General features: G+C 42.6%; 1 protein-coding gene across 1 annotated transcript; it reads left to right on the forward strand.

The window, feature by feature from the left end:
- Positions 1-153: 153 nt before the first annotated feature.
- pard6a (par-6 family cell polarity regulator alpha) lies at positions 154-19,322 on the forward strand. The gene is made up of 6 exons (XM_082538118.1): positions 154-582; positions 10,584-10,806; positions 16,048-16,337; positions 16,619-16,744; positions 17,617-17,816; positions 18,132-19,322. Exons 1-6 carry the CDS (start codon positions 505-507, stop codon positions 18,457-18,459), a joined length of 1,245 nt encoding a protein of 414 aa, XP_082394244.1. The 5' UTR covers positions 154-504; the 3' UTR covers positions 18,460-19,322.
- The last annotated feature ends 8,560 nt before the right edge of the window (positions 19,323-27,882 follow it).

Consider the following 27,882-nt stretch of genomic DNA (forward strand, 5'->3'; position numbering starts at 1 on the left):
ATTTGACATTAGAACACAGTATTATCCTTTCTGTCCTTGTGCCAGCAAAAGCAAAGGAGGAGTAATATGAATCTGTCCACTGGAGTATGGAGCAGCACACACGCGCGCACGCACACACGGAAAGAGAGAGAGAGAGAGAGAGAGAGAGTAATAGACAGGTCATGTTGTGTTTTCTTCTTCCAGTATCACGTCCCGCCCCCTGTGTTCATCAGGAGGAGGGGTGGGGAGCAGAAGGGCGGGTTTCGCTGGTACCTCAGATCGCATACTGGATTTACCGGACTGCACCTGTGAGGAGCCGGGTTTGTTTCTGCGCGTCGGGAGGAACGAAAGGCGGGCCCGCAGCAGCACGGCAGCCAGGAGCCTGTCCGAGGACAACACCAATACCGCTGCAGCCCCTCAGCAGCTTTACGCTCGAGAGTAGAGGAGGGAGCTGCCAGGCTGTCAGACCTCCAGCGGATATTTTTACCCGCAGTGCCTCAGACAAGCAGCCGACCGAGGAGCACAATGTCCAGGCAACAGCAGCAGCAGCAGCAGCGGACTTCGTTCAGACTGTCGGACAACCTGGTGGAGGTCAAGAGCAAAGTAAGTGATGGGCTGCTGACTGATGCTGTTAGCGACGCAGGGTGTGCGTTATCAGGACCCCAGCCCTCCGCTCTTCTCATCCAGATCGTGATGTAACAAACACAAATATCTGGCCGCTGCAAATTCACGCGATATTTAGAAGAAACGAAATCCGACCGGGTTCAGCTGACAGCGGCCTGGCTGCTGCCGCCCGCAGCCCCCCCCACCAACACCACCAACACCATCAACATCGTGTCAGCCTGCTCAGCCTCGATAATCCCAGTCCTGTGTTTAACTCGATCTCTCTCTCTCTCTCTCTCTGTGTGTGTGTGTGTGTGTGGTGCCAAGCTGTGTTGGCTTATTCTTTGGTGTTCACATTTTAGTTGTTTGTGAGGTTTAGCTTTTGTAATAAGAGAAATAATGAGAAATAAGCATACCGAACACATAAAATTACAGTGCGATTATTCTGTAATAGTAAGTGCTTTCATGAAGATGAAAACCAAAATATTTTTTAGGTGAAGCTGTGTCCGTAAACTCAAATATTGGCAGCATTTTCAATGTACTTTTTATTGCTAATGTTTGAAGAGCCTGAAAAATAGTTTAAAGATAAAACCTTCCACAGGCCCTTCAGCCGCCTCGCACAGACTGTAGACTGGTTTCACATGAAGAATGTGGACCAGTCCACGTATAGAAATATGTAGACTGAGTCAGTGCTCAAACCCACGCAGTTTTTTGTAGGTAGGAGGGGGTGTGTCAGAAACACCTGTGGTTCTGTAGAAGTCTGTGTCCTGTGACGTGCTTAAAGTCAAACAACATGAAGGGCAGTTTAGTAAATGAAGCTCCTGTTAGAGAATTCTGTGATTTCCTCTGCTTCACAGTCAGGTTTGTGCCGTGCTCATGACATCCGCCTGCAAACTGATCGCGTAGGGAACATTTTTAGCTTTACAATGGGATTTACTAACCAGTGGGTCATGTCACAGTGGCAACGTTCATCCTTTATAAGCAAGTTGTGTTTCCCATGATTATCCAAAGAAATTGACACTAGAATGGGCAACATAGCCTCAAAATGATATCCATTTTTTAAGGAAATCCAATAATATGAATTTGATGATGTTCTAAATGAACATTGTATCAGAGAGTGCAGCTTGCAGACAGCAGCACTGATTAGTGCAAAAAAAGAGGGAGATTTTCCTTTTATTCCAGTGTGCTACTGTCAGTGATGACACATTATAGTGCAGTAAGAGTGACAGCATTATATACAGTGACAAAGAGTGAGTCGAATGCTTAACTCTTTAGCAGTAACTGAAGTAACTCAACAGTTCAGTAACGCGGGACGGTGTTATCACCTATTAGAATCAGTACATGGTTTGGTTCTTATACAACACCTTTCTCCTCAGTTTCATCATTTACAACAGTTTCTACTGCTTGTCTCATTCACGCAGTCACACACACACACATTCACCTAGTGCTTTTGTCTATCAGTCACACACTTACCCTCTGAAGAATGGATCAGTATCTTACCCACTGTCCAATCTCTGCTCTTCCTGTCATTCAGTTCAGTTCAGTTGTATTTATATAGCACCAACTCACAACAACTGTCAGCTCAAGATGACAGTTGTGATATGTCATTTGGTTGTATGGAGTATAACTAGCTGGTGGTCCAGTGATGATGGCTGAGTCATTTGTTTACTTTTGGGTCACACGTCACCAGCTGATCATATTTCCTGCTCAAATGCCTTCATGGCCTTGCTGTACTGGCTGCTGTGTTTTTAACTCAACCGGTTTGTTGTTTACATTTTTAGTGGGAACAGTTTCGTGAATATTTTGCACAGTCTTTCAGCTTTACTCTGTGCTTTGCCATACAACCAGAACTTTTTACACCAGAGATGAGCTAATGAGCATCAGGGCTACAACTCCTGAGGACTTATTTCCATCATTCATTGCCTGATCTGGCCATTCAGGTTCATGAAGTGAGACGCTGTAGGAGAGGAAAGCAAGCCGGTACACTCCTGCATCTCCACCGCCTCCATACTCCACTACAGGGAACATAAGCTCATTGGGCAGTAAAATAGATGAACTCCAGCTATTGATGGGGAAAAACAGAGACTGCTCTAAATTGGCTGTTTTGTGTTTTATGGAAACTTGAGTGGATCTATACTGGACTCTGTGGTGCAGTTGGTAGAACTCCAACTCTTCAGAGCAGATTGCCACATGAAGTTCTTCGGCAAGACAAAGAATAGAATAGAATAGAATTCAACTTTATTGTCATTGCACATGCACAGGTACAGGGCAACGAAATGCAGTTTGCATCCATCCAGAAGTGCTTTAGTGATATAGATATATTACAATATATATTAGCAATAATATAGATATGTGAGTATATTACAGAAATGGGTCTATTATGGTATGTTATAATGTACACGGTATGAAGTATGTTGTGAATATTCTATAACTATAAGTATGTACAGGCTGTAGTGAGTACAAGCTATGTACAGGATATGAACAGGATATAAATATGAAAAACTATACAGAATATGAAATAAATAACTTTACAGAATCTGGGATATACAGCTATACAGAAATGGGAACTATGCAAGTTGTAAACAGTTGTAGGATTAAAGATTATCGAATGTACAGAATGATTATTTACACAGAGCTATACAGTAGTGCAGTTAAGATAAGTGAGGGTGTAGATAGTTTCTACAGAGGCTATATAAAGTGCTAGTGGTTGTGAGTGGTGGTTCAGTCCATGTTATTATTGTGTTTGAGGGTACAGTTGTCCATTGTGTGTGTGTATGTTCAGTCCATGAGTTTAACGTGGGTCAGATGTCAGGAGGCAGAGTTCAGGAGTCTGACAGCTGTGGGGAAGAAGCTGTTCCGGTACCTGGTGGTCTTAGTCCGGAGGCTCCTGTGGCGCCTCCCAGAGGGCAGGAGGGTGAAGAGTCCATGTGATGGGTGACTGGGGTCTTTGATGATTTTCCCAGCCCTTTTCAGACACCGCTTCCTGTAGATGTCTTTTATGGCAGGAAGTGGTGCTCCGGCGATGCGCTGGGCAGTTTTCACGACCCTCTGCAACGCCTTCCGGTCCGAGGCAGAGCAGTTTCCGTACCAGACTGTTATACAGTTGGTCAGGATGCTCTCGATGGTGCAACGATAGAAGTTCACCAGGATGTCTGAGGACAGGTGGTTCTTCCTCAGGGTCCTCAAGAAGAAGAGGCGCTGGTGAGCCTTCTTGACCAGCTTGGAGCAGTTGGTAGAGGAAAGGGCTCATCACACAGCCTTGTGGTACACCGGTGTTCATTGTGATTGTAGATGAGCAGTGGTTATCCAGCCGGACATGTTGGGGGCGGTTGGTCAGGAAGTCCAGTAACCATTTGCAGATGAGGGAACTGATGCCCAGGTCTGTCAGTTTCCTGATGAGTTGTGAGGGGTGGATTGTATTGAATGCTGAACTGAAGTCTATAAACAGCATTCTGGCATAGGTGTTGTTGTTGTCCAGGTGTGAGAGGACAGAGTGCATTGCGATGGAGACTGCATCCTCTGTGCTCCTGTTCCGGCGGTATGCGAATTGGTGGGGGTCCAGGGTGGGGGGGAGACAGGATTTGAAGTGTGCTAGGACCAGTCGCTCTAAGCACTTAGTGATGATGGGGGTGAGTGCTACTGGGCGGTAATCATTGAGGCAAGATGGGTTGGAGTTTTTGGGTATCGGGACGATGGAGGTGGATTTGAAGCAGGCCGGTACCACAGCGTGGGCCAAGGACAGATTGAATATGTCTGTGAGCACTCCTGCAAGCTCCCCAGAATACGCTCTGAGAACACGCCCGGGGATGCCATCAGGGCCTGCAGCCTTGTGGACATTGATCCTGCTCAGCACCGCTCCTACATCAGTGGGGGAGAGAGTCATAGGTTGGTGGTCTGGCGTCATGTCTGCTTTGGTTGTGGGGTTCCCTTGCTCAAAACGAGCATAAAAGTTGTTGAGCTCGTTGAGGAAGGAGACATCAGAGGATGCGGGGGAGGGTTTGGTGGTCCTGTAGTCTGTGATGGTCTGGAGTCCTTGCCACATGCGTCGACCCTGGAGAAGTGTTGGAGAAGTGTTCTTCTACCTTCTTTTTGTAATGGTGTTTGGCTTTTTTGATGCCCTTCTTTAGATTAGCCCTGGCTGTACTGTAGGCGTGTGCATCTCCTGACCTAAAGGCAGTGTTGCGGGCCTTCAGGAGGAGACGAACATCCCGGTTCATCCAAGGCTTCTGGTTGGGGTACATGGTGATCTGTTTCTGGGTGGTGATACTGTCTGTGGTTTTGGAGATGTAATCCAGTACAGATGAGGCGTACTGGTCCAGGTCTGTGTGGGTGAACATATTCCAGTCTGTGTTTTTAAATCTGTCCTGGAGCACTGCGTCTGTCCCCTCTGGCCACACTTTAATTGTCCTCACAGCAGGTTTCACACGTTGGATGAGTGGTGAATACCGAGGTGTGAGGAACAGGGAGAGATGGTCCGATTGTCCAATGTGGGGGAGGGGTGTGGCTTTGTAGGCTCCAGCCAGGTTGGAATACACATGGTCTAAAGTCTTGTCTCCTCTGGTGTGGCAGGAGACATGTTGGTGGAATCTGGGGAGGACTGTCTTTAAATTGGTGTGGTTGAAGTCGCCAGCAACAATAAAAGCAGCCTCGGGGTGTTTATTCTGGTGTTTGTTAATGGCTGCAGAAAGTTCTTTCATGGCCAACCTAGCATTAGCGTCGGGGGGTATATACACGGCAGTGAGTATGATCGAAGTGAGTTCTCTGGGGAGATAATAAGGTCTGCATTTGACCATTAAAAACTCCGCATTAGGTGAGCAGTGACTCTCAGTAGTAGTGGAGTTCATGCACCAAGCATTGTTAATATAAATGCACAAACCTCCACCTCTGGTCTTGCCGGAGTCATCTGCTAGCCTGTCGGCTCGGTGTGTGTGGCGTCCTGCTAACTCGATAGCATTGTCCGGGCAGCTGTTGTTCAGCCATGTTTCGGTGAAAAACATGACATTTGAGTCCATAATCCGTCTGTTGTTAGTGATGGAGAGCCGTATCTCATCCATTTTGTTTGCCAGAGAACGGACATTGGCGAGAAAAATACTGGGTAAAGGCAGCCGGTGTGGTGTTAGCTTTAGCTTAGCCCGTAGCCCTCCGCGCCTACCTCGCCTTTGTTTACGATCTCGGCGCCGTCTGCGTGCACTTCCGCCCAGCCGGGGTGGAGGTATCTGGTTTTCTGCTTACAGTGGCTGGTGTAATGATGTGACTGTTATTCAGCAATACTGCTCCCCTCATCTGGACTCAAATGCTCATCCCTTCAGTAATTTCTCCATCTCCCTAGAAACCTCTCTCCCTACTTGAAAGAGATGTAAACAAACTCAAAACAGAACACCCAGAAAGCAGCAGGACCAGGCTCAGTGTCTCCATCCACCCTGAAGCCCTGTGCTGATCAGAGACATGTCATGTGCCAGCCTGCTTCCACAGGACTTATCTTGTTCCATTTTTTAAAAAAAGGGATCACAAACCGACCTGTTGCTCTGACCTCTGTAGTCATGAAGAGTTTGACCGTCTGGTACTATCACATCTAAACTCTATCACTGTCCCCCTCCTGGATCCCCTGCAGTTCGCCTACAGAGCCAACAGGTCAGTAGGTGATGCTGTTAACATGGCACTGCACCTGGACTCTGCAGGAATTTATGCTAGGCTACTTTTGTGGACTTTGGTTGTGCTTTTAATATATTCATCCGTACTCTGCTGCAGGAAAAGCTCTCCCAGCTGAATGTGTCTGCTCCCACCTGCAGGTGGATCATTGACTTCCTGTCTTTCATTGCATCAGCACTGGTTCCCCTCAGGGCTCTGTCTTTACTTTTCTAATCTTCTTCTTGTATACCAACAGCTGCACCTCCAGACACCAGTCTGTAAACTCCCGAAGTTTGCAGATGACACCACCCTGTTGGGCTTATCTCATGTGGAGATGAGTCCGTCTATATGAGCGAGATTGACTGGTGACTTTGTGCAGTGACAACAACCTGGAGCTTAAATGTTGTGAAAACAGTGGAGATGACAGTGGAAACCAGACATCCCTCCCAAACATCAGCCTCCTCATCAAGAAGACACAACAGAGAAAATACAACCTGCAACGTCAGTGATGGTGCAGTTTTTCTCCATCAATGAATCTATTCTCACCTCCTCCATCACCGTGCTGCTGCCAAGGACAAATGCAGACTGCAGCATGTCATTCCCTCCACTGAGAAGGTGATTGGCAGCAATCTGCCTCCCTACAAGACTTGTAGACCTCCAGGACCTCTAGGACACCTCCAGGACTCTATGAAGTGGGGGGTCGGCATGGATCTTGCTTGCCTGTCTCAAACTGTTTGTGACACTGCCCTTTGGCAGGAGGCTGTGGTCCTTTAGAAACAACATGTCATGGCATGAGAACAGTTTTACACAATGACACAGCAACAAATTCCTCTTTTGTACAAAGTTGCCAATAAAAAGGAACAGATATAAATACATTATATTGCCAAAAGTATTCACCCATCCAAATTATTGAATTCAGGTGTTCTAATCACTTTCATGGCCACAGGTGTATAAACTAGAGAGATTTCTATGCTGAGCCTGGGACAGAATGGATGGAGAGCCAGTGCATAACATATTGTATTTTTCATTTGCACCTGTGTAAGAAAAAAAATGAAGAAAATTTTTGCTATTGTCATCAGAAAAAACAGAAAGAGCAGGTTAAGCAGGTGATATGATCATGGTAATGGTATCAAATAATAATGTTGGATTGTGCTGACTATTAAAAGCCAGCCTTGTAAAATAGACAGCTCTGTTTTCTTTGACCAGGGCTGATAGAACCAGGTGGTTGGTAGATTAGTTTTTACCTCCAACTCTAACAAGCTGAAGTTCAAAGATATAAAATTGTCCTGCATCCACTGCGATGCTAACTGGTGAAACACTCCAAACACTAATATTAGTTCTCCTCCTCCTCTGCCAGGGTCCCAGTACCCATCTGAACCAACCCCAGTGAGGCCTCTGTAGTCTGTCCTGCGCTACCAGGATTCAGTTCAGAATAAAAAAGTCAAACTTCATGAAACCAACAAAATCATTCAATGCAAATGATTTATTGGCTCCAGAATGACAGAGTGCCATCTGTAAAGTTGCACAATTATCAACAGCAGCAGCCAGCAGAGAAAGCGCAGGTTGACTCTAAGTCGTCAGTGAATGCTGAGGACTGCAGGATCAGAGACCAGCTGACAAGGAGAGACAGGGTGAAGCAGCCTGAGGTAGTACGACCCGGAGAATCAGTCTATAGATGAGAAGTTCCAGTCAGTGGGGCACGCAAGGGAACAAGTGGTCAGATGCATTGTCACTGAGCACAGCCTCAGTTTTCCTTGGATCCCAGCTTTTTTTCTGCTCAATCCCATCCAGGAAATAAGATAAGAGATAAGATAAGATAGAACTTTATTAATCCCTCGGGTGGGTTCCTCTGGGAAATTCGACTTCCAAAAAAAGCACAGCAACGACCGAAGTTACAGTTACAGAATTGTTATATATATATATACACACACACACACACACACACACACACACACACACACACACACACACACACACACACACACACACACATATATATAAATACAGAGACAAATATAAATAAAATATACAAAGGGGATAAATAGAATAAATAGGAATAAAAAATAAAAATACAAGTGAAATCATCTCCTTCTCATTTTCAAGCAATACAAAATGCTTCCACCAGAATACTTATGTTTTCTCCTAAGTCAGCTCATATTACTCCTGCTTTATACTCAACACCGGCTACTTATATACAGAGCACTAAATGGAAATGCAGCAATCTTTTATCTCAGAATGTGTTACTCGTGTGAGATTGGGGTGGGGATGGAGCCTTTCAGCCGGTGGCAAAAGAAATTTTGGATTTCTGAAGTCCCACTTTGACTTCATTTATCCAACTCTGTGGACTCATTCTTATTGTTTAATAACTTTCTTTATAATATTTTCTTTCATGCTGTGTTTGAACTTGGCTTTATATTCCTGTTAACTGTGCTTCCATTTTCCATTCAATCGTATTGTTATTATTCATAAGAACATGTGAGCACTTTATGCCAACACATATGTGAAAAGCACTTTAAAAATAACCTTATTGTTTTACTTAAACAAAGAGCACCAGTGTGACTCTTCTGTACCCCACTAATCCCTAAAACCTGATTACGGCCCTGAATGCAGCAACGTCAACATTTCCATATATCATATGACAGTACTGGTAAAGTAGCATGCCACCCTAGAGTCCAAGATACAGATGAATGCTCTGATAAAGCACACATTCTTCACACTGAGTACGCCCAGTATAGCTTTCAAGGCAAACATGCCAGTGAGAGGTCTAATACTCTGTGCTGTTAATTATAGAGCTAAAGGGAGGCACAGTATTTGTGTTAATATCCACCGGAAGAAGCATAATGTTGGGAGACAAAACAAAGTCAGCGTGAATCTCATTGTGTAATTACTGTTTGAAAGTTTCTGTTATAATATACAGTTGGGACAAAAATTTAACTCCAGAGTTTGAGTTTTAGGTCATGTCTCAGTTTTAATTAAACAATTTTTAAACATTTCTGCTTTCGCCAGGCATCACTAGTTCCAAACAGCACACAAACAGTACGTGCCTTGTCAGTACATCATGCAAGTTGGAGATGTCACGATACAGGAAGAGTGATAGAATGACATAATTTTTAAGATTTGTTACTACAGTACATAAAAATAACAAATATTCCATAATATTTGAAATATGTTTAAACTCCTGTACCAGTACTGTCCCTACAGTTCCCTGTGATTTTTCCTTGTTTGTGTTTCCATTCATGAAATGGGCACTGTACCTTTACATCCATATCAAAGGTGGTTACTGAGGATGGCCTTTATGAGGGGCTTGGATTTTAGCACTGAAATGAAACAAAATCTCAAATTTTACTGTCGGTGTTCACGTTAGCCTTATCTATGTAGATTAATTTACTTCTATACTATACTAATATAAAGCACTTTGAGGCGATTGTTGTGTGGTTTGGTGCTATATAAATAAAATGGAATTGAATCGATAATTAGGAATGCATTAAGAGGATCCCCTTTTTGATTTAACGCAATGCAGTCGCTGCTACTGAGAGAGAAGCTACAGGAAATGGCGGTAAACAGGTCCAGATAAATAGAGAGGGTTGTGTCAGGAAGGGCATCCGGCATAATATCTTTGGAAAATAAAACATGCAGATGATCAAGAATGAGCTTTCCATGTCAGATCAGTCGAACCCACAGCCTCCAGTGCTGTTGGCCATGAGGGTGCTGGTGGAAACTGTGCTTCTGCTGGCTGAAAACAAGGAGAAACAAAGGCAGGGTTGTGGAGGTGAATGCAGGGACTCTAAATGTAGGGACTATGACTGCTGAAGTGAGAGAGATGCTGATATGATGGTGAGAAGAAAGTTAGATATAGTGTGCATGCAGGAGACCAGGTGAAAGGAACCCAGGCCAGGGGCATTGGAGGTGGATGCAAGCTGTTCTCTCATAGTACAGATAGGAAGAGAATAGAGTGGGGGTCATGTTGAAGGAAGAGTTTGTGAACAGTGATCTGAAGTTGAAGAGTGTCAGACAGAATCATGACTCTGAAGCTGGAAATGAAACAGCCGATGTTGACTGTTGTCAGTGTGTATGCCCCACAGGTTGGATGTGAGGGAAGTGTCTAAAACTTTTCTAGATAGGTTTTAGTGACATCGCACTTTTTCTATGCTTAGAGGTGACATCGTATCAAAACTCTTAAGGACTACGGTCTTCAAGAATGAATCCCAAAGTATGTTAAATAGGCTCAACAGGTTTTGTTATCCATTCCTAGCTAGTGGCTGTAGCGGTTAGCCACACTTAAAATGCTTAGTATTACATTTAGCTAAAATTGTAAACACAGATTGAGCCTCACTATTAAAAATCATTTGATGTGTGTTTGTTGCCTTCTACAGTTTGATGCAGAATATCGTCGTTTTGCTCTGAAGAGAAATGGTCCAGGGGGCTTCAAGGAGTTCTACCGCCTCCTCCAAACGATTCATCACATCCCTGGTGTTGATGTGCTACTAGGATATGCAGATGTCCACGGGGACCTCCTTCCAATCAACAATGATGAAAATTACCACAAAGCCATTGCATCAGCCAATCCGCTGCTCCGCATTATTATAACCAAGAGAGGTAAGAGAAAAAATGAGGTAAAAATACATTTTTAGTTAATTAGGCTTGAAAAATTACTTTGCAAAGCAGTCTAAATGACAGATCTCAACATGTTATATGTCTTTCTACACATTGATCCTACAGTTATTTTAATGGCTTCCAAAGTATATTTCATGTCTTTTTAAAATGTTTTCGTCCCTCCAAGAGAATAACATCAATGATTCATTTACTAGTGGACGATCACATCCACCTGTCTATCCATTTTCTTCCGCTTATCTGGGGCCACGTTGTTGGGTCAGCAGCCTAAGCAGAGAAGCCCAGACCTCCCTGTCCGTAGCCATTTCCTCCAGCTTTTAATGGAGAACACCGAGGCGTTTCCAGGCCTGCCGTTACCCATCAGCTGCCTCTGAAGTCCCGTAAGCTAACCAAGCCCAACAGGACTCCTTCTGTAGCGTGTTGGCTCCCTTCACCTCGGTTATCCACTATCAAGTTCGGAGGTTACCACCATGACAGGCACCGGCCACCTTGCAGCTGCAGCTCAGTGCAGTAGCCTGTAGCCTCATGTGCAGCAATGGAGGTGTTGCACATGGTCCATTCGGACTCAATGTCCTTAGCCTCCTTCGGAATGCTGTTGAAGCTCCACCTGAAGTGGGAGTTTAAGATCTCGTGGACCGGGGGCCTTTGCCAGGCATTCCCAGCACACCCTCGCTATACATGAACAATCCCGTTGCTCTAATCAATCACTGCTTACCAGTTTTAAAGAATTTACAGAATCTGATAATTCTTGTCCGACAATTTAGGTCATGCACGCATTTTTCCTGAGCTTTTCCCGAGCTCACTTCACTGACTCCAGCTGGTTCTAAACAATTTATTCCAGTGCTGGCATTTAATCTGACTGCTTGTTAAATTTCATGTTAATTTTGAAATCATTTAATTGCTCAAAAGTACACTGAGGACTTATTTGTTACCCTTATGTGTCTGGATTTTACTTCACTGAATCGGCAGAGGTCAGCAAGCTCAGTATTCCCACTGAGAATGGCAGCTTCTTCCAATTTTAAATCTCTTTTTAAAGCATACAAATCAAGAATTAGTGAAAAATTGGCACTTCCAAAGCTCTGAACATAATCCACAGTAATGTATCCAAGTTTAAAAAGAGAACCACCCTTGTGACACTGACAACTATGACGTCACTAACCAGTTAAACTGGCTTCGTAGCACACACCTCTGGTAGCACATACTTTGTGCCCAAGACATAGCAAGAGTGAATAATTCAAGAAAGACAAAAATGTATCCTGTAATTTTACAGGTAGACTGTAATGTTAGTGAGCTTTATTGTTTACCCCTGAGACACTACATATGAAGCAGAAACACTTATTACACCTGCTGACAGTGGTGATGTTTATCCATCCATCATTATGGATTATGTGAGTGTTTTCTAATACACTGTACCATTGTTGTCTCCCAGTACACCTTTTCATGCTATGTCATAGCTCAGGATGTGATGACATTAATGTGCTGCTTAGCAGGCTGCTAGAGATCGGAGTCACAGACAGCTGCCAGCAAATCAGATCAGCTCTATGGTCTGGGGAACTAAAAAGGAAGCGAGCTCAGGAAAACAAGGCCCTGGAAACACAGAGAGAGCAAACATGTGCACGTGCAATACGTTTGTTGAAATCTTATTGAGGAGGCTTGTATTCGCTTTGTTTACTCTTTTAAACTCTGCAGTCCAGAAATGATAAAATCCTGTAAATCCTACTGGAAAATCTTAAACCCATGCATTGCATTAGGAGTAGTGGCGTCACTAGAAAGGATTAGGACTTGAGTAAGGCAGCTAAAATCTATTCCACAATCACTTATCTTTCATTCCTGAAGTGTAATCCCATTTATTCACTGCATCCACATGATTGGCAAAATTTGCACAGCTGAAGGATAGAGCAACAGGAAGATTAAGTGGTGACGATAGTTTGTTTTTAACTAACCAGGTCTGTCTCAAATAAGGATCTCACATTTTTATTAGTAGTCTTTGTAGCAGCTCTGTTGCTCACTAGTGTCACTTGTAAGTATTCAGTGAAATGTGAAAGACTTCTAAATGACTGAAGACATCATCAAACCCTTTATGAAGGCAACAAGAAGTTCATTTTACACTGAAAACAGCAGATATGTGTTTCCTTTCCTACACGCTTCTCTCTCCACTTCAATTCCTCTTACTTGGCTACATTCATTTTGACCTTTACTACAGCTTGTCTTTGTGTGTTAGCACTGGTGTGCATTTGTGAGTATGTGTTTGTGAGTGAGGGATAGACAGGGAGCTACCACAGGATAGAAACCCATCTGCTGCTTTAAGCCATTAGCCATGAGTGAGTTTATTTAACTTTTTGGAGCAAGATAATCTCACTCAGTTTATATGACTGATGTCTTTTGAGACTTCATCAGTCATATCAGATCCATGCAATGCCACTACTGTGTGTGTGTGTGTGTGTGTGTGTGTGCGTGCGTGCGTGCGTGCGCGCGCGCGTGTGTGTGTGTGTGTGTGAGAAAGAGAATTGTTGACTTGCACTTGTTGATTACTTTAACACATTAACACTGCAACAAAGTCTACATCGAGTAGACTTTGACACAACAAAGCAGTTATATGTATTTTAATCAGTAAGGTTCCATGTGAAGAATCAAAGTGACTACGGTCTTAGTAATACTGACAGAAGAGCAGTGTGTACCTTTGTGCTGCTCCACCCTGAGTATGTTGCTGAGGTGATTTATGATAACTAAGAGACAAAATACCTTTTTTCACATCACAATTTTGCATCTGATAAACTAAAATGATTCAAACTGGAAACTACTGAGACAGTACAACTTGTAACACATGGCACAGAAATGTCATGTTCCACTGAGAGAAACACTAAGAAATGGAGCGGCGGTAAACAGACTAAGTAATCATGGTTGATGGGTTCAAAACACAAGAGCTTTGAAAAAAGTGTGTTTTAACAAATACAATTTAAACAAAATAACACAATAGATGCACCAGTTGTCTGATGCATTGTTTTAAATGTAAAACAGCGTCACAGTGATTACAGGAGCTTTTATCACAATTGAAAAAAAATGATACAGTTTCAGACCTAATAGTCTGCTTTTAAATAGGAGGTGAAGTAACAAAGCCCTTACAGAATGACGCTCCCCCTTTGTCTGCACTGTGCACAGGCCTGTTGTTGTCCTGCACTGCATATGGCCATATGGCACCCCCTTGGGCTCCAGATGGTGGGCCACTACAGAGTGAGGTCACACTAGAAAGAAACATACAAATGCTCATGACAGCTGCAGATAACAGGAACATGGTACATTAGGGACAGATATATGGGGCACTAAGACACAGACACAGATTTACTCTTTACGGCCATCCTGAATACCATTTCTGAGCTCTAAAGCTTATGGTAGTAGTAAGCAGCAAGTATTTAAAGCTTTAGCCAGCAGAGAGGGGGAGGTTCATGTCTGATCTTATAGCTTTGATGTTGTCTGTCAATGTCACTCCACATACATGTTAGAGATCGTGGGTTCACTGTAATTTCGGCTATAGTGCGTGTTTTGTTGATTTAATTATGAGGTCATAGAGTGTTTTATAAAATGTGAAAAGATGAGCGAAGGCCCTGCAGCCAGAATGCCAAGACTACTGATTAATAAGCCTGGCTGGGCTAAAATTTTGGCAGAAAACAGTCACACAGGTCGTTTATGCCTGCTGTTACCATCATTAGCGGTCACGCTAGAACTGGACTGAAAATCAGTATCAGTACCAACAGGTCGGATGAATCCAAATATGAAATTTTTGGTTCGAATTGTCACCAGTTTTTACTGTATGGGGCAGGTCAAAAAATAAACAAAGATGAGATTCAGTAAAAAATGTGCAAAGTAAAGCTAGCATGTCACAGGTCTGCCATAAATATTTACAGTTATTTGAGACTGTGGTGGGGCAGTGATCATTCCTCACTGTTTCCTGTAGGAGCTGGTCTAACTGGGACACACTGGAATTTAACAACTTTGTATGAGGTTTAGCACATGTTTAACTTTTCTGAAAAAGACTATATTTTGTGTCCTTGTATATAACATACAAGAACACAAAATAATGATCAATACAGGTTGATCTATAGTGGTCCAAAAATAGCTTTTGCAAAATTAGAGGGATCTGATTGCATTATTTGTGCATTTAGAGAAGGCTTAACCATGTTTGTGTCTTCATGCTTTAGTCTGGCTCTGTATGCCTTGATAGGAAACATTATTTTTGTGCATTAACCATTAATGCTGCTTAATGCTGCTTCCCAATGACCTAATGTGTGCGTGCATGTGTACACACACACACACACACACACTGGCAGCCATACATTCCCATTAACCCTGTTTGACAGCTAATGTGCATCAGATGATGAGTTGTTTCTCCCTCTTCTCCATGCTTTTCTCTTTCCGTCATTCCGGTATAAGTTCAAAGATTTTATAGAACTGGGTAGAAGTTTTGAAAAATGTGAAAATTGTGAAAGTTTACATTTTTTGACATTTTAGTAGTTATTCTGCGTGTTACAACTGCTATCTGTATCTGTAGTTCAGTTAGCTAAAATGGCTGGTTTTATTCCTGACAAAATATGGATACAGACAGAATGGAACTGTGGGAAAAAATGATCTGAAGCTAGTAGTAATATTGTGTTCATATCTGAGACTGACAGTACACACAAGAAAGCTCTGATCTTTTGAATGTAGAAATTTTGGAATGAAAAGTTCAACTATCCAGTATCAAAGACTTGTGGAAATGAGCTTCTTCCGAAGGGTGGCTGGCCTCCCTTAGAGATCGGGTAAGTTCGGCCATCTGGGAGGGACTCAGAGTAGAGCAGCTGCTCCTCCACATTGAAAGGAGGTAGTTGAGGTGGTTCGGGCATCTAACAAAGATGCCTCCTGGGTGAGGTGTTCTGGGCATGTCCTACTGGGAAGAGGCCGCGGGGCAGACCCAGGACATGCTGGAGAGGTTATATCTCTCGGCCTCGGAGCACCCTGGTGTTCCCCTGGACAAGCTGGAGGAGGTGGCCAGGAAGAGGGAGGTCTGGGCTTCTCTTTTTAGGCTGCTGCCCCCGCGACCCAGCCCGAATAAGCAGAACAAGATGGATGGACTTTATTTTTTCCAATTATGGTGTAAATAATACACCGTAACTGTAAAGTTTAACACTTTAAAAGAATCACAAATCAGCAAGTAGCCATTAACAGTCTCCATTCTTTTGTGTCTTCTTAAAGAGGATGAACCTATCATTTTTGGCACCAACTCCCTTCAGAGGCGTAGAAAGGGGCTGGGCTTAACGAGCCTGCGTGCCACTGGCTCAGGCTCCACCCACTCAAAGGGCAGATCTGGCCTCATGATTGGACCGCCAAAGAACTTCAGACAGATTTCTTCAATCATCGATGTGGACATTTTGCCTGAGACACATCGACGGGTACGACTTCACAAGCATGGCACTCAAAAACCACTTGGGTTCTACATACGTGACGGCGTGAGCGTGCGGGTGACACCGCAGGGCGTAGAGAAGGTAAGGTTTGTTACTTTGCTTTTACCCTGCTTACAAGACAGTATTCTGCCTTTAATGCTGACAAAATTGATGAATTATTTCCCTGTAATTCACCAATGATGTACCAATTGTGCAGTTATGATTGGGCCGGTAAGATACCCCCATCTCAAAATTTCTCTAAAAATATCAGCAAGTAGCACCTTCACGCAGACATAAAGACAAAAGTTATGAATATATGAATATCAGCTATAATAGCTAAAAGCTGTTGTCTCATATTTGTATCTTTCTTCTTGCTCCTGAAGGTTCCAGGGGTGTTCATATCTCGTCTTGTGCGTGGTGGGTTAGCAGAAAGCACTGGGCTGTTGGGTGTTAACGACGAGATCCTCGAGGTCAATGGCATCGATGTAGCAGGAAAATCTTTGGATCAGGTAAATGCCCTTCCAGGCTCAAAGAAAATTCAATATATACAGAAGATTCAGAATTAACTTGATCAAGATTCAAGTGTGCTTCTTTTTCATGAACAGTAAATGTACTTTGCCCATAAATTACAACACAGTCGCACTTGTGTGTGTCGTTTTTTTTTTTCTTTATCCGTAGTGGATACAAGCTTACAAAGTAACAGTTCAAAAACAGCTTAGGAAGTAAAAGTAGTAGTAATGATTAGACCAGCGTTTGTATGTATCAAAGTAACGGGGTGTTAAGTCACTCTATATGCACTCATTAGAGCATTTTAATGATAATCAATCAGGGCTGGACTGGTAATCTGGCATACTGGTAGGCCAACACATTTTTGGGCCAATGGGTCAATTGAAGCGCTGCTGCGCACTGGCTTTACAAGCGCTGACAGCAGCCCATTCGGTCATTTTAATTACTGACAATGTATTGCCCAATCAAGTCTCTAAAAGCTACCGGGCCCTCCCATACTTACGCACACGCACCTTGTAGAATACAGTTTGGTAAAACAAATGGCTAATTTCACCATGGGCCGCTCTTAATGGCTAAAGTTTAGCTTTTAACTGTCACATGTTTCAGTGGAGTGCAAAAAAGAAACTTTTGTGTTACAGCAACATGATAAAGAGTAAAAATAGTAAAGTCTACAATAAATAACAAATAAACTAACAAATAAAGTAAGACTGGCATTGTGTGGAGAAGAGTGGAGTGCAAATTGCACAATATTATATTCATTAAAAAATAATATTATATGTTATATATAACATGTACACTTTAAATCTAAGAAAAACAGCTGCATTTTTCATCGCATCATTTAAGCCCTATTTGACTATCTCATCTGTCATTTTAGGTCACAGACATGATGGTGGCAAATAGTCACAACCTTATTGTGACCGTAAAGCCAGCTAACCAGAGGAACAATGTTACGCATCGTAGGAGTAAAACCTCCGTAGGTAACTCGGGTTCTCTGGGCTCAGTTGGATCTACAGGCTCTGCCGTGTCACATGACTCACAAAGCCCCGCCTCTCTGAGCAATCCCATCACTGCAAGGTTTGTCATGCATACTATCTTTTTTTGGGCCTGCTAATGAACAGAAAGAATGGGGACTGTGGCAGCACTGGCATACATCATATCTGTTAAAGGAGAAAAAGAAAAAGAAGTTTGTGCTTAAACGTTTAATGAAATGAAACTTCATTGAAACTGTTGTTTTGAAATGATAATGAGAATCATGAATTTTAGAAAAATGCAGTCAAAGCTAGCTGAATTCTCAACTTTATTCACAAGTTGCCAATAGGAACGGACACGTGCAGTTTATATTGCATTCACTTTTTTCTTAATCATTTGGCATGTCTTTTGTTACCATAGCAACAGCATTGCTGAGGGTGACAGTGATGATGGTGGTGATGATGATGATGAAGGTGACCTCATTCTGGAGAATGACTGCCTGACACCCTACGACTCCCACCGGGTCACTAACAGCACCACTATGCCCGACAGAGACTCACTTAGCAATGGGCCACATAGCTACACCGTGGGTAGGCCCCTCCCACAGAGTGTCTCATTGCCCAGTAATGTCGGAGCATCCCTGAGAGACAGCGCCATGATGATCTCCAGCCACAACGGAAACTCCACCCACACAACTAGTAGTAGTGAGGAGAGCATGAGAGAAGATAGCAACGTAACAGCACTGTAACCACGACAGCACTGTTCCATTGAGGACTATGAATGTTAGCGCAACAGTGCTGAAACCACGGCAAATACAGGTGGCTGTGGTCCTGTTAGATAACAGACTTCTAAAAGAGGAGGGAGTTGACGTATGAAGCACTGACAGGACCTCCGGAGGGACCATTCAGTCTTCTGCTAGTTTACACTTTACCTCTTTCCCGCCTTGGTGGATTGTTGGCTTTTACTGTATGAAGGCATAGGAACACTGTATACGATGCAACGTATGGCTGAAGTTTTCAGCTTTGTCAGGTTCTATAAACAACAGTAATTATATCATTTTTTAAAAAATGTTATATTATGGAAATGTTTAAATACCATAATGTATTAACAGATTAATATTGACCATTTAATTAAAAAAATTAAATAGTTATAAATCCTCTTGTAAAAGCCATAAGTCACTTTGATGTCAATGTATTTTAAAAAATGTCTTCAAACCTATAGTTGACTTTCATGTTTTATTTTTGCGGCACCACAAAAACCAGTGCAAGTAGCACTACGTCACTTTGGCATCTCTAACTGTGAAACTTTGTGTCTGTGTAGTAAACTTAATGCTTAGTGTGGCAAACATGGCGGATACACATGGAAGCTTCATGAAATGAAGCAAAGTGATTAAAGTTGTTTTAGCATTTGGGTAACTGGGTCTTAGACTGCCGACATCTCAGAATTACAGGTAGTTCTGGCTCCGCTTCTCTCCCTGCTGTAACTTTGTCAAAAGCTTTTAATACTTCAGGAAAAGCACAGCAGTAAATGAACAAAGGTAACATGTATTTTAACCCAATACTACTTACTTTACATTGATTACATTTAAATAAAAGTTTACTGTGATTTAAAGCAGAAGCATCAGTAAGTCAGTCTGTTTTATGAGTGGTTCTGACAGTACCCATTGTTCACAGCTGAAAGTCTTCAAACCCCTGCAGCATTTGAAGAACACAAATAAAATCCTGTTTCCTCACAATGGGAGTTGAGAAGTGATTTGCTAAAAGTATATTTATTACTCACCTCACCATTTACCGTTTGTGTCAATCTTTCCGAACTTCAAATTCCTACACAGCAAACTACAGGGAGTGCAGAATTATTAGGCAAGTTGTATTTTTGAGGAATAATGTTATTATTGAACAACAACCATGTGCTCAATGAACCCAAAAAACTCATTAATATCAAAGCTGAATGTTTTTGGAAGTAGTTTTTAGTTTGTTTTTAGTTTTAGCTGTTTTAGGGGAATATCTGTGTGTGCAGGTGACTATTACTGTGCATAATTATTAGGCAACTTAACAAAAAACAAATATATACCCATTTCAATTATTTATTTTTACCAGTGAAACCAATATAACATCTCCACATTCACAAATATACATTTCTGACATTCAAAAACAAAACAAAAACAAATCAGCGACCAATATAGCCACCTTTCTTTGCAAGGACACTCAAAAGCCTGCCATCCATGGATTCTGTCAGTGTTTTGATCTGTTCACCATCAACATTGCGTGCAGCAGCAACCACAGCCTCCCAGACACTGTTCAGAGAGGTGTACTGTTTTCCCTCCTTGTAAATCTCACATTTGATGATGGACCACAGGTTCTCAATGGGGTTCAGATCAGGTGAACAAGGTGGCCATGTCATTAGTTTTTCTTCTTTTATACCCTTTCTTGCCAGCCACGCTGTGGAGTACTTGGACGCGTGTGATGGAGCATTGTCCTGCATGAAAATCATGTTTTTCTTGAAGGATGCAGACTTCTTCCTGTACCACTGCTTGAAGAAGGTGTCTTCCAGAAACTGGCAGTAGGACTGGGAGTTGAGCTTGACTCCATCCTCAACCCGAAAAGGCCCCACAAGCTCATCTTTGATGATACCAGCCCAAACCAGTACTCCACCTCCACCTTGCTGGCGTCTGAGTCGGACTGGAGCTCTGCCCTTTACCAATCCAGCCACGGGCCCATCCATCTGGCCCATCAAGACTCACTCTCATTTCATCAGTCCATAAAACCTTAGAAAAATCAGTCTCGAGATATTTCTTGGCCCAGTCTTGACGTTTCAGCTTGTGTGTCTTGTTCAGTGGTGGTCGTCTTTCAGCCTTTCTTACCTTGGCCATGTCTCTGAGTATTGCACAGCTTGTGCTTTTGGGCACTCCAGTGATGTTGCAGCTCTGAAATATGGCCAAACTGGTGGCAAGTGGCATCTTGGCAGCTGCACGCTTGACTTTTCTCACTTCATGGGCAGTTATTTGGCGCCTTGGTTTTTCCACACGCTTCTTGCGACCCTGTTGACTATTTTGAATGAAACGCTTGATTGTTCGATGATCACGCTTCAGAAGCTTTGCAATTTTGAGACTGCTGCATCCCTCTGCAAGATATCTCACTATTTTTGACTTTTCTGAGCCTGTCAAGTCCTTCTTTTGACCCATTTTGCCAAAGGAAAGGACGTTGCCTAATAATTATGCACACCTGATATAGGGTGTTGATGTCATTAGACCACACCCCTTCTCATTACAGAGATGCACATCAGCTAATATGCTTAATTGGTAGTAGGCTTTCGAGCCTATACAGCTTGGAGTAAGACAACATGCATGAAGAGGATGATGTGGACAGAATACTCATTTGCCTAATAATTCTGCACTCCCTGTAGCAGGAGGAGACACCTCCAAGACACAAGACAAATTATTTAGCACTTGTTGTTGTACTCATCAAATAGTGACCCAATTGTACTATAAAGCACCAAATTTTACCAAATGTAAATTTTATTGGTGAACAATTGGTTTAAAAAAAAAGTAACACCGAGGGGAATGTCATAATAATTTCTTGCAATTATTCTCATCACATGTGCACAACTGGCTGATTTAAAGTTTCACGTTTAATTGTTTGTTGTTGTTGTTTTTTACTTTAAACTAAAACCAAAAGAAATGAAAACTTTTGTTCCCAATCATGTGTTTCTGAAAAATGTGTGGCCGGTTGGTTGTCACATTGCTTGTTACTGGCACATTAGTGAGAACTGTAGAGTTGTGTTAATATCACACATTTGACCTGACAAACTTGTTCTTTTTTTTTTTTTACTGGTGAATTTGTGGACCCAACATAAAACTTTGAGAGGAAGAAGTTTTATGTAATTGTCATGGGTCAGAGTAATTTTTCATATGGTTTTCCTTATTATATTACATGAGGCATTAAATTTCAAAGGGACTACCTACATAAATAAATCTGAAATAAATGATAGATCACAAAACATTAGCCATTATATAAATATGGACACTTATTAAAAAGGTGAAGTCAGTTTTTCACTAGCAAATTAAAGCTAGTGGTAGCTAGGTTTATAAAGAGGTGTGTAACAACCAACCCTGCTATGGGGTTGGTTGCTACACAGTGACAGAGTGCTAATTACTTTTTTTTGGTTAGGGTTAGAGACCCATTTTGAACCAGCATCTTAAGCTTTGATTTAATAAAAGAATGATTATTGAACAATGTTTCAATGATCAACAATTCATGCAAGATTGAAAAGTGTGACAACCAACGCCAGTCTTATAGGGTAATGACAATAAAAAAGGAAAGGAGAAACCAAATAAACAAAAAAAACAACTATCATATGAGCCCATATAAGCTGTGCTCAGTGGTGAGGCTGTCCGACACCACTGTCCGAGGGGAGGAAGAAATGGCAGGGCCTTCACAGGAGACCCCATTGATTCTGGCAATTCGCTCCACGGATGATTTTCCAGGAGGAGTCTGGAATGACACTCCACGGTCCACCTGGGACCAAGTGATGAAAATTTATGTTTAAATTGTGCACCCTGATGTTTCGCTGACATTTCTGAATTTTGGAATGATTAGGACCTGACGTGACATTAAGCAAGGCAAACAGACAAACTGACTACTGAACAAAGGAAGACAGAGGACTTAAACATGGAAAGGTAACGGGGTAGTGGAAAGTGGAAACACCTGGTGAAAACACAACTGTCACCAATTAACCTGACGCCACAGGGGAAGCAGAACTAAACACACTAAACATGGAAACACAAGACTTTCGAAATAAAACAGAAAACATGGAGAGATGTAGACGTGACAACACAAGCTTGGCAAGAGGATGTGGAACACGCAGACATGAAATACATGACAGACTGGGGGAACGGAAAGGAACACAAGGAGAGGAACATGGGAACAGATAAGGGGGATGAGGCTAAACTAAAAGTTATACATAGAGGACAAGGCAGACCTAAACAGGAAAATGACACATAAACCAGAGAGCATGAATGACAATATTAACTAGACTAAACCCCAACTAATAATAACACTAGAACTGAACATTATCCACAATACATCAGAAGAAGGTCAAAGGTCATGACCTGGATGTAAAAGGTCTCATTAATAAGCAACTGCATGAACAGAATCTCCACTTAGGGTAATTTATAAGTTTTGGTCAAAGATAACTCCATGAGCAAATTTCTTTGAAAAAGAAAACGTGTCACATCTTCAGTAACTTTTCATTTATAAATTGCTTCATAATAATTCACACCAGGTTCTCTGTGACCTCATGGTCCTCTTTAAAATGCACTCTTAAAGTAATATGTGTGTTTATATCATATATGATACATCTTGAAAATCTGTTTTCTTATAATGCATGTGTTTTGTTGTTATAGTTGCACATCAGCCAGAATACTGCATGCTTTTGCATCAACCCATACACTGCTTCCTATTGGATAGTCATGGGAAGTGGAGTTTATTCCACTATCCATATTGTTTTTAAACTACTTTCCTCACAGTTGTATACAGAGGTAACACGTGCTTTTACTCTGCATTTTATTCCTGCAGCAAAAAAAAGCATCAATCCCAGCAGAATGAAGAGTGGTCATATATTAAGAAGCCACCAAATGCTTTCATGCTGTACCTGACAGAGCAGAGGTCAAAGGTCATGGCTGAGCTGAACATCACTAGAAGTGCAGCGGTAAATGCAGTTGTGGGAACGAGTGTAAGTGTGTAAATCTGCATATATATACGTATCTGTTCATGCTTTATGCTGGTGTTTGTGCATGTGTAGCAGCTGTCCTATAGTTATGTGTTGTAGCAGTGTAGCTGTGTACTTATGCATGCTGGCAGTGTGTTCTTATGATCTTCTGTCCACAGTGGAAGTTACTGTCAAATGAACAGAAGGCCACATATTTCAGTCAGGCAGAAACAGAAAGATGCCGTCACACCAAAAAGAATCCTGATTGGTCCACCAAAGACACTACGTATGTCCAAACTGCCAACATGCAGTCCGTACACGTGCGCATCACTGAACTGAACGATGAAAAGATCACTGAAAAAAGTTTGTATCAGCTCCTGAAAATTCTATTGTGTTTGTTTTTAGGGCAAAAAGATAAAGAGAATCTGACATTGCACCTCTAGCACAAGTGAGAGAAGATTTCAAAGATTTGTTGAAACAAAAAAGACTGAACAGGAAGTTCAACAAGCCAAGAAGCTTTGTGTGAGGCCAGATCAGATACAGCCATCTTCTTCTCATTCATCTGTGACAGAGCCATGCCAGCAGCCACAGACACAGCCAGGTGTTACCAACCTGCCTCACCAGCAGTCAGCGTGTGTGCAGCTGACAAACACACTCATCAACATACCTGTGTGCAAAGTAAATTGGATCCCCTCTTTCTCTCATCAACACCTCCCTGCATCCACATCCTCCTCTGCTGCACCCCTTCAGCTCCAGACTGAGACCACCTTTGTGAGAAAAACTGGTGAAGACTTGCTTTCAGTGCTAGAACAGCTTGACCCCCTCCCCGTCATTGCCCTGTCTCAGCAGCCCTCCTCTCCTCATGCAACCTCTGCTGGCTGACGCTTGACTGTCAGTGCCAGTACCAAAGAAAGCCACCCCTTCTGGCCTTAATGAATTCAGACCATTATTGACCATCAAGGTGCTGAAGAGACTGGTTCAGCTTGCAGGTGAAACATGTTCTCAACCCTCTTCAGTTTGCTTTCCAGCCTCTTGTGGGGGTGGATAATACTGCTGTCTACCTGTTGCAGCATGGTCACTCTCACCAGGATGGTACTGGTGACATGCAAGTATCATGTTTCTTTTTATATTCCTGTGCCTTCATCCAACTACTTCTGCTGAGTGAGAAGCTGCTCAAGATGGGTGTCACCTCTTATGTCCTGTTTACCTTCTACACCTCGGATTTGTAGTACAACAGTGAAACATGCCACCTGCAGAAGGTCTCTGATGACACAGCAGTGGTTTGGTGCATTTAGGGTGGGTAGGAGTTAGAGTACAGGGAGCTGGTGGGCAGGCAGCAATCACCTCCATCTGAATGTCAGCAAGACAAAAAAGATGGCGGTTGACTTCCAGAGAATAAAAACTTCACTAGCTGGGCCCACGTCCCCATTTTAGGTTTAACAGCATTTTAGTAGGTAAAAGTAAATGCTTTGACATGAATTGAGCTGTGGATTGGGGAAGGCCTCGAAGGGGATTGGCGACGGCTCCCGGGCCTGGCAGATCCCCATGTACTAAATAGAAATGAAGAAGTTAAAGAATTGAAAACAAGGAGGGAGGGAGGGTGGGGCACGTAAATGAGAATAAACAGTTTGCAGAACTGGGGGAACCTATACAGATGACAACCGGAAGGAGCGTGTTTGGAGGCGTGGTCCTGCTCCTGAAATTCTGATACATAATCTCCAATACAACTAGGGTGGAAACAGTAGACAGATACAGGTATTTGGGTATTCACCTGAATGACGGACTGGACTGGAGGACCATAAGTGATGCTGTGTATAAGAAGGGGATGAGCACAATGTACTTTCTAAGGAAGCTCAGATCCATTAATGTGTGCAGCAAGATGTTAGAGATCTTCTACCAGCCTGTGATAGTGAGTTTCATCTATTTTGCTGTTGTCTGCTGGAGATGCAGCATCATTGACAGAGACACAATGTCAGTCTTACTTTTACTGCTTTTAAATTTTTACTTTTGTTTTTTAGGTTTTTTTTTATCAAAAAATTGAAATTCCTGCACTCTTTCTTATGGCTTTTAAAACAGCTATGATGCTTAACACTGGAGCTCATGAAAGGCAGATTTTCACTTTTCCAAAGAGTTGTTCTAGTTTCAGCCATGGGCTGTCTAACAAGCTTAATTTAGACCAACATTGGGTTTTGTCTTTCGTATATTTTTTTAAAACTTATTTGTGATGGTTTATTTTTCCATAAAGATTTCGAGATGTTTGACTCTAGTGACTCAAACCAGGCAATAGTAGGTGTGGTGGGGTATGGTTTGTGTCTCAGCTGAAGGGGCGGGGTGTAACAGTGGGTTCAGGGGGCAGTGCTATGGAAGGCTGGAGGTCACAGCCGTCTCTCATTAATTTCATCATGTCGCCACTATTTGAGTAGCATGCCGGGACCCAGAAGAGAGGAGTGGGAACAGACAGAGGACAAGAAGAGGGCAAACTTAGTCAACAGAAGCTGAAAAGCTACACCTCTGTTATTGTATATAAAGCACTATAAATAAATTGTCACTCATAGTACAGTGCTGAGTGTGACGGGTCTTACTTCCACAGTGATGCCAATGGACCAGCAACTGGCGTAGCCAGCAAATGCGCCAAGATCGTGGTTGAGTTACCGCCATGCATATGGAACAGATGGCAGTGCACCAACAACAGCTAGAACGGTAGCAGAACCAGGCTGAGTGCTACACCAAAGTTTTGGGCAATCTGTTTTGCTCGTCCTGGCACCTCCTGGGCACCACCGCTGCCCCTCCTGGAACCCACAGTGACACTCTAACAGATGAAGGGGACAACCACTGGCCTTCCTGGAGGTTTTTCAGGCCATTGCAGAGACGTGTCAGTGGCTTCTGTTGCTGCCTGGTGAACCAGCCAGCCACCTGTTACCTTTAATAGAGGTCCAATTTTAATGCATTGGCACGGACCTCATCGGGCACTTCACTCGCTTTTTATTAGTTCTAAAGGATGCAATACAATATCGCAAAGAAGGGCTGCTGTGCAACATTTCTGCAAAAAGTCTTGCGCAGGCACTGTTTCAGGTTTTCTCTTTAGTTGGCATTCTGAAGGAGATACTCACACACTAAAAGAACTATGTGAATTATTGGGCGTTAGATCTGTTTCACCTACCCTCAGACTGACAGGTTGGTGGAAAGGCTAAATAAGATTTTAAAATCCATGATTCGTAAGTTCATTCACAAGGATGAGCAAAATGGTCACTGGTTAGACCCATGTTGTTTGCAGCAGGGAGATGCCCCATGCCTCCATGGGATTTTCTCTCTTTGAGTTACTGTTCGGCAGGAAGCTGCAGGGGGTTTAGGACCTAACTTAAGGAAACTGGGGGAGGTCCAAGCCCAGATAAAAGAGAAATTTTGTACTTTCTGGACCAGAGAGAAAAGCTACACACATTGTGAAGATTATCAAGGGAGAACCTTCTCCAAGCTCAGGAATTGCACCTTAACCTCCTAAGAGCATGGACAAAGGCTGAAACTGCTTCCTTGGTGAGCTTGGAGAAGGAAAGAGGTGGAATAAGGTCTGGCGCTGCCAAATTCCACCATTCCTGCCTCCCTTCATTATGATGACCATCTCATACAGAACCAACGAAAAGATGTTGCTGAATTGCAACAGCGTTTTGCAGATGTGTTCTCTCTGAAGCAATAATCTCTTACATTTATTAGCGTGCATGTTTTATTGGCTGAGTGTTGATAAAACCTATTATGAATGAAGTGACTTTTTCTAATCTTCTGGCAAGGGCTTTGCAACCTAGTTTAAGAATACTTTAAGTATTTTAGGGTAATTAATTTTTCAATACATTTCCCACTGGTTTTTGAAATAATGACTGAAATCTTGTTCTTTAAGTAATGATGTATTAAATCTCCAGTTCCTAATTGGTGATGCATCTTCTTTGTGTCACAAAGATAAGACATTGCTGCACAATCACCAATATTGATTGAACGAATCTGCCTGTAATCTCCCTCATAATGGAGCTACTAACTAAAAAGTAATCTCGGGAAGAATGTGAGTGGTGCACTGGTCTCTGAGAGTGGGGTGATGTGAACACACAGCATCACAAAGACCAAAATCATTCATGTATTGTTTAAGAATATCTGTAGTCTCCCAGTTCATTTGACTAATTTCTATGAATTCCTGGATTAAAACCCAGGTTGCAGTCTCCCCCTATTATAATGGTGGTGTCAGAGTGATCCGAAAGTGAAGTGAAGAATGTATGGTTTATTTTTAGATGTACGTGTAGGTACGAGTCTGTGTGAGGGAACTGCGGAGAGGTGTGTTTATGCAAATATTTTGGGCACATGAGTTAACTGGCTAGTCATTTTAAGCCTCTTCCCTGAAACCAACTCCACATACATCCCATGTGACAAATCTCAGTGAATTTCTGCTGTAAACCATTCAGACAAAGAATAGAAGACAAATGCC

Source organism: Aulonocara stuartgranti, assembly GCF_965226115.1.
Source record: "Aulonocara stuartgranti genome assembly, chromosome: 7".
Lineage (NCBI taxonomy): Eukaryota > Metazoa > Chordata > Actinopteri > Cichliformes > Cichlidae > Aulonocara > Aulonocara stuartgranti.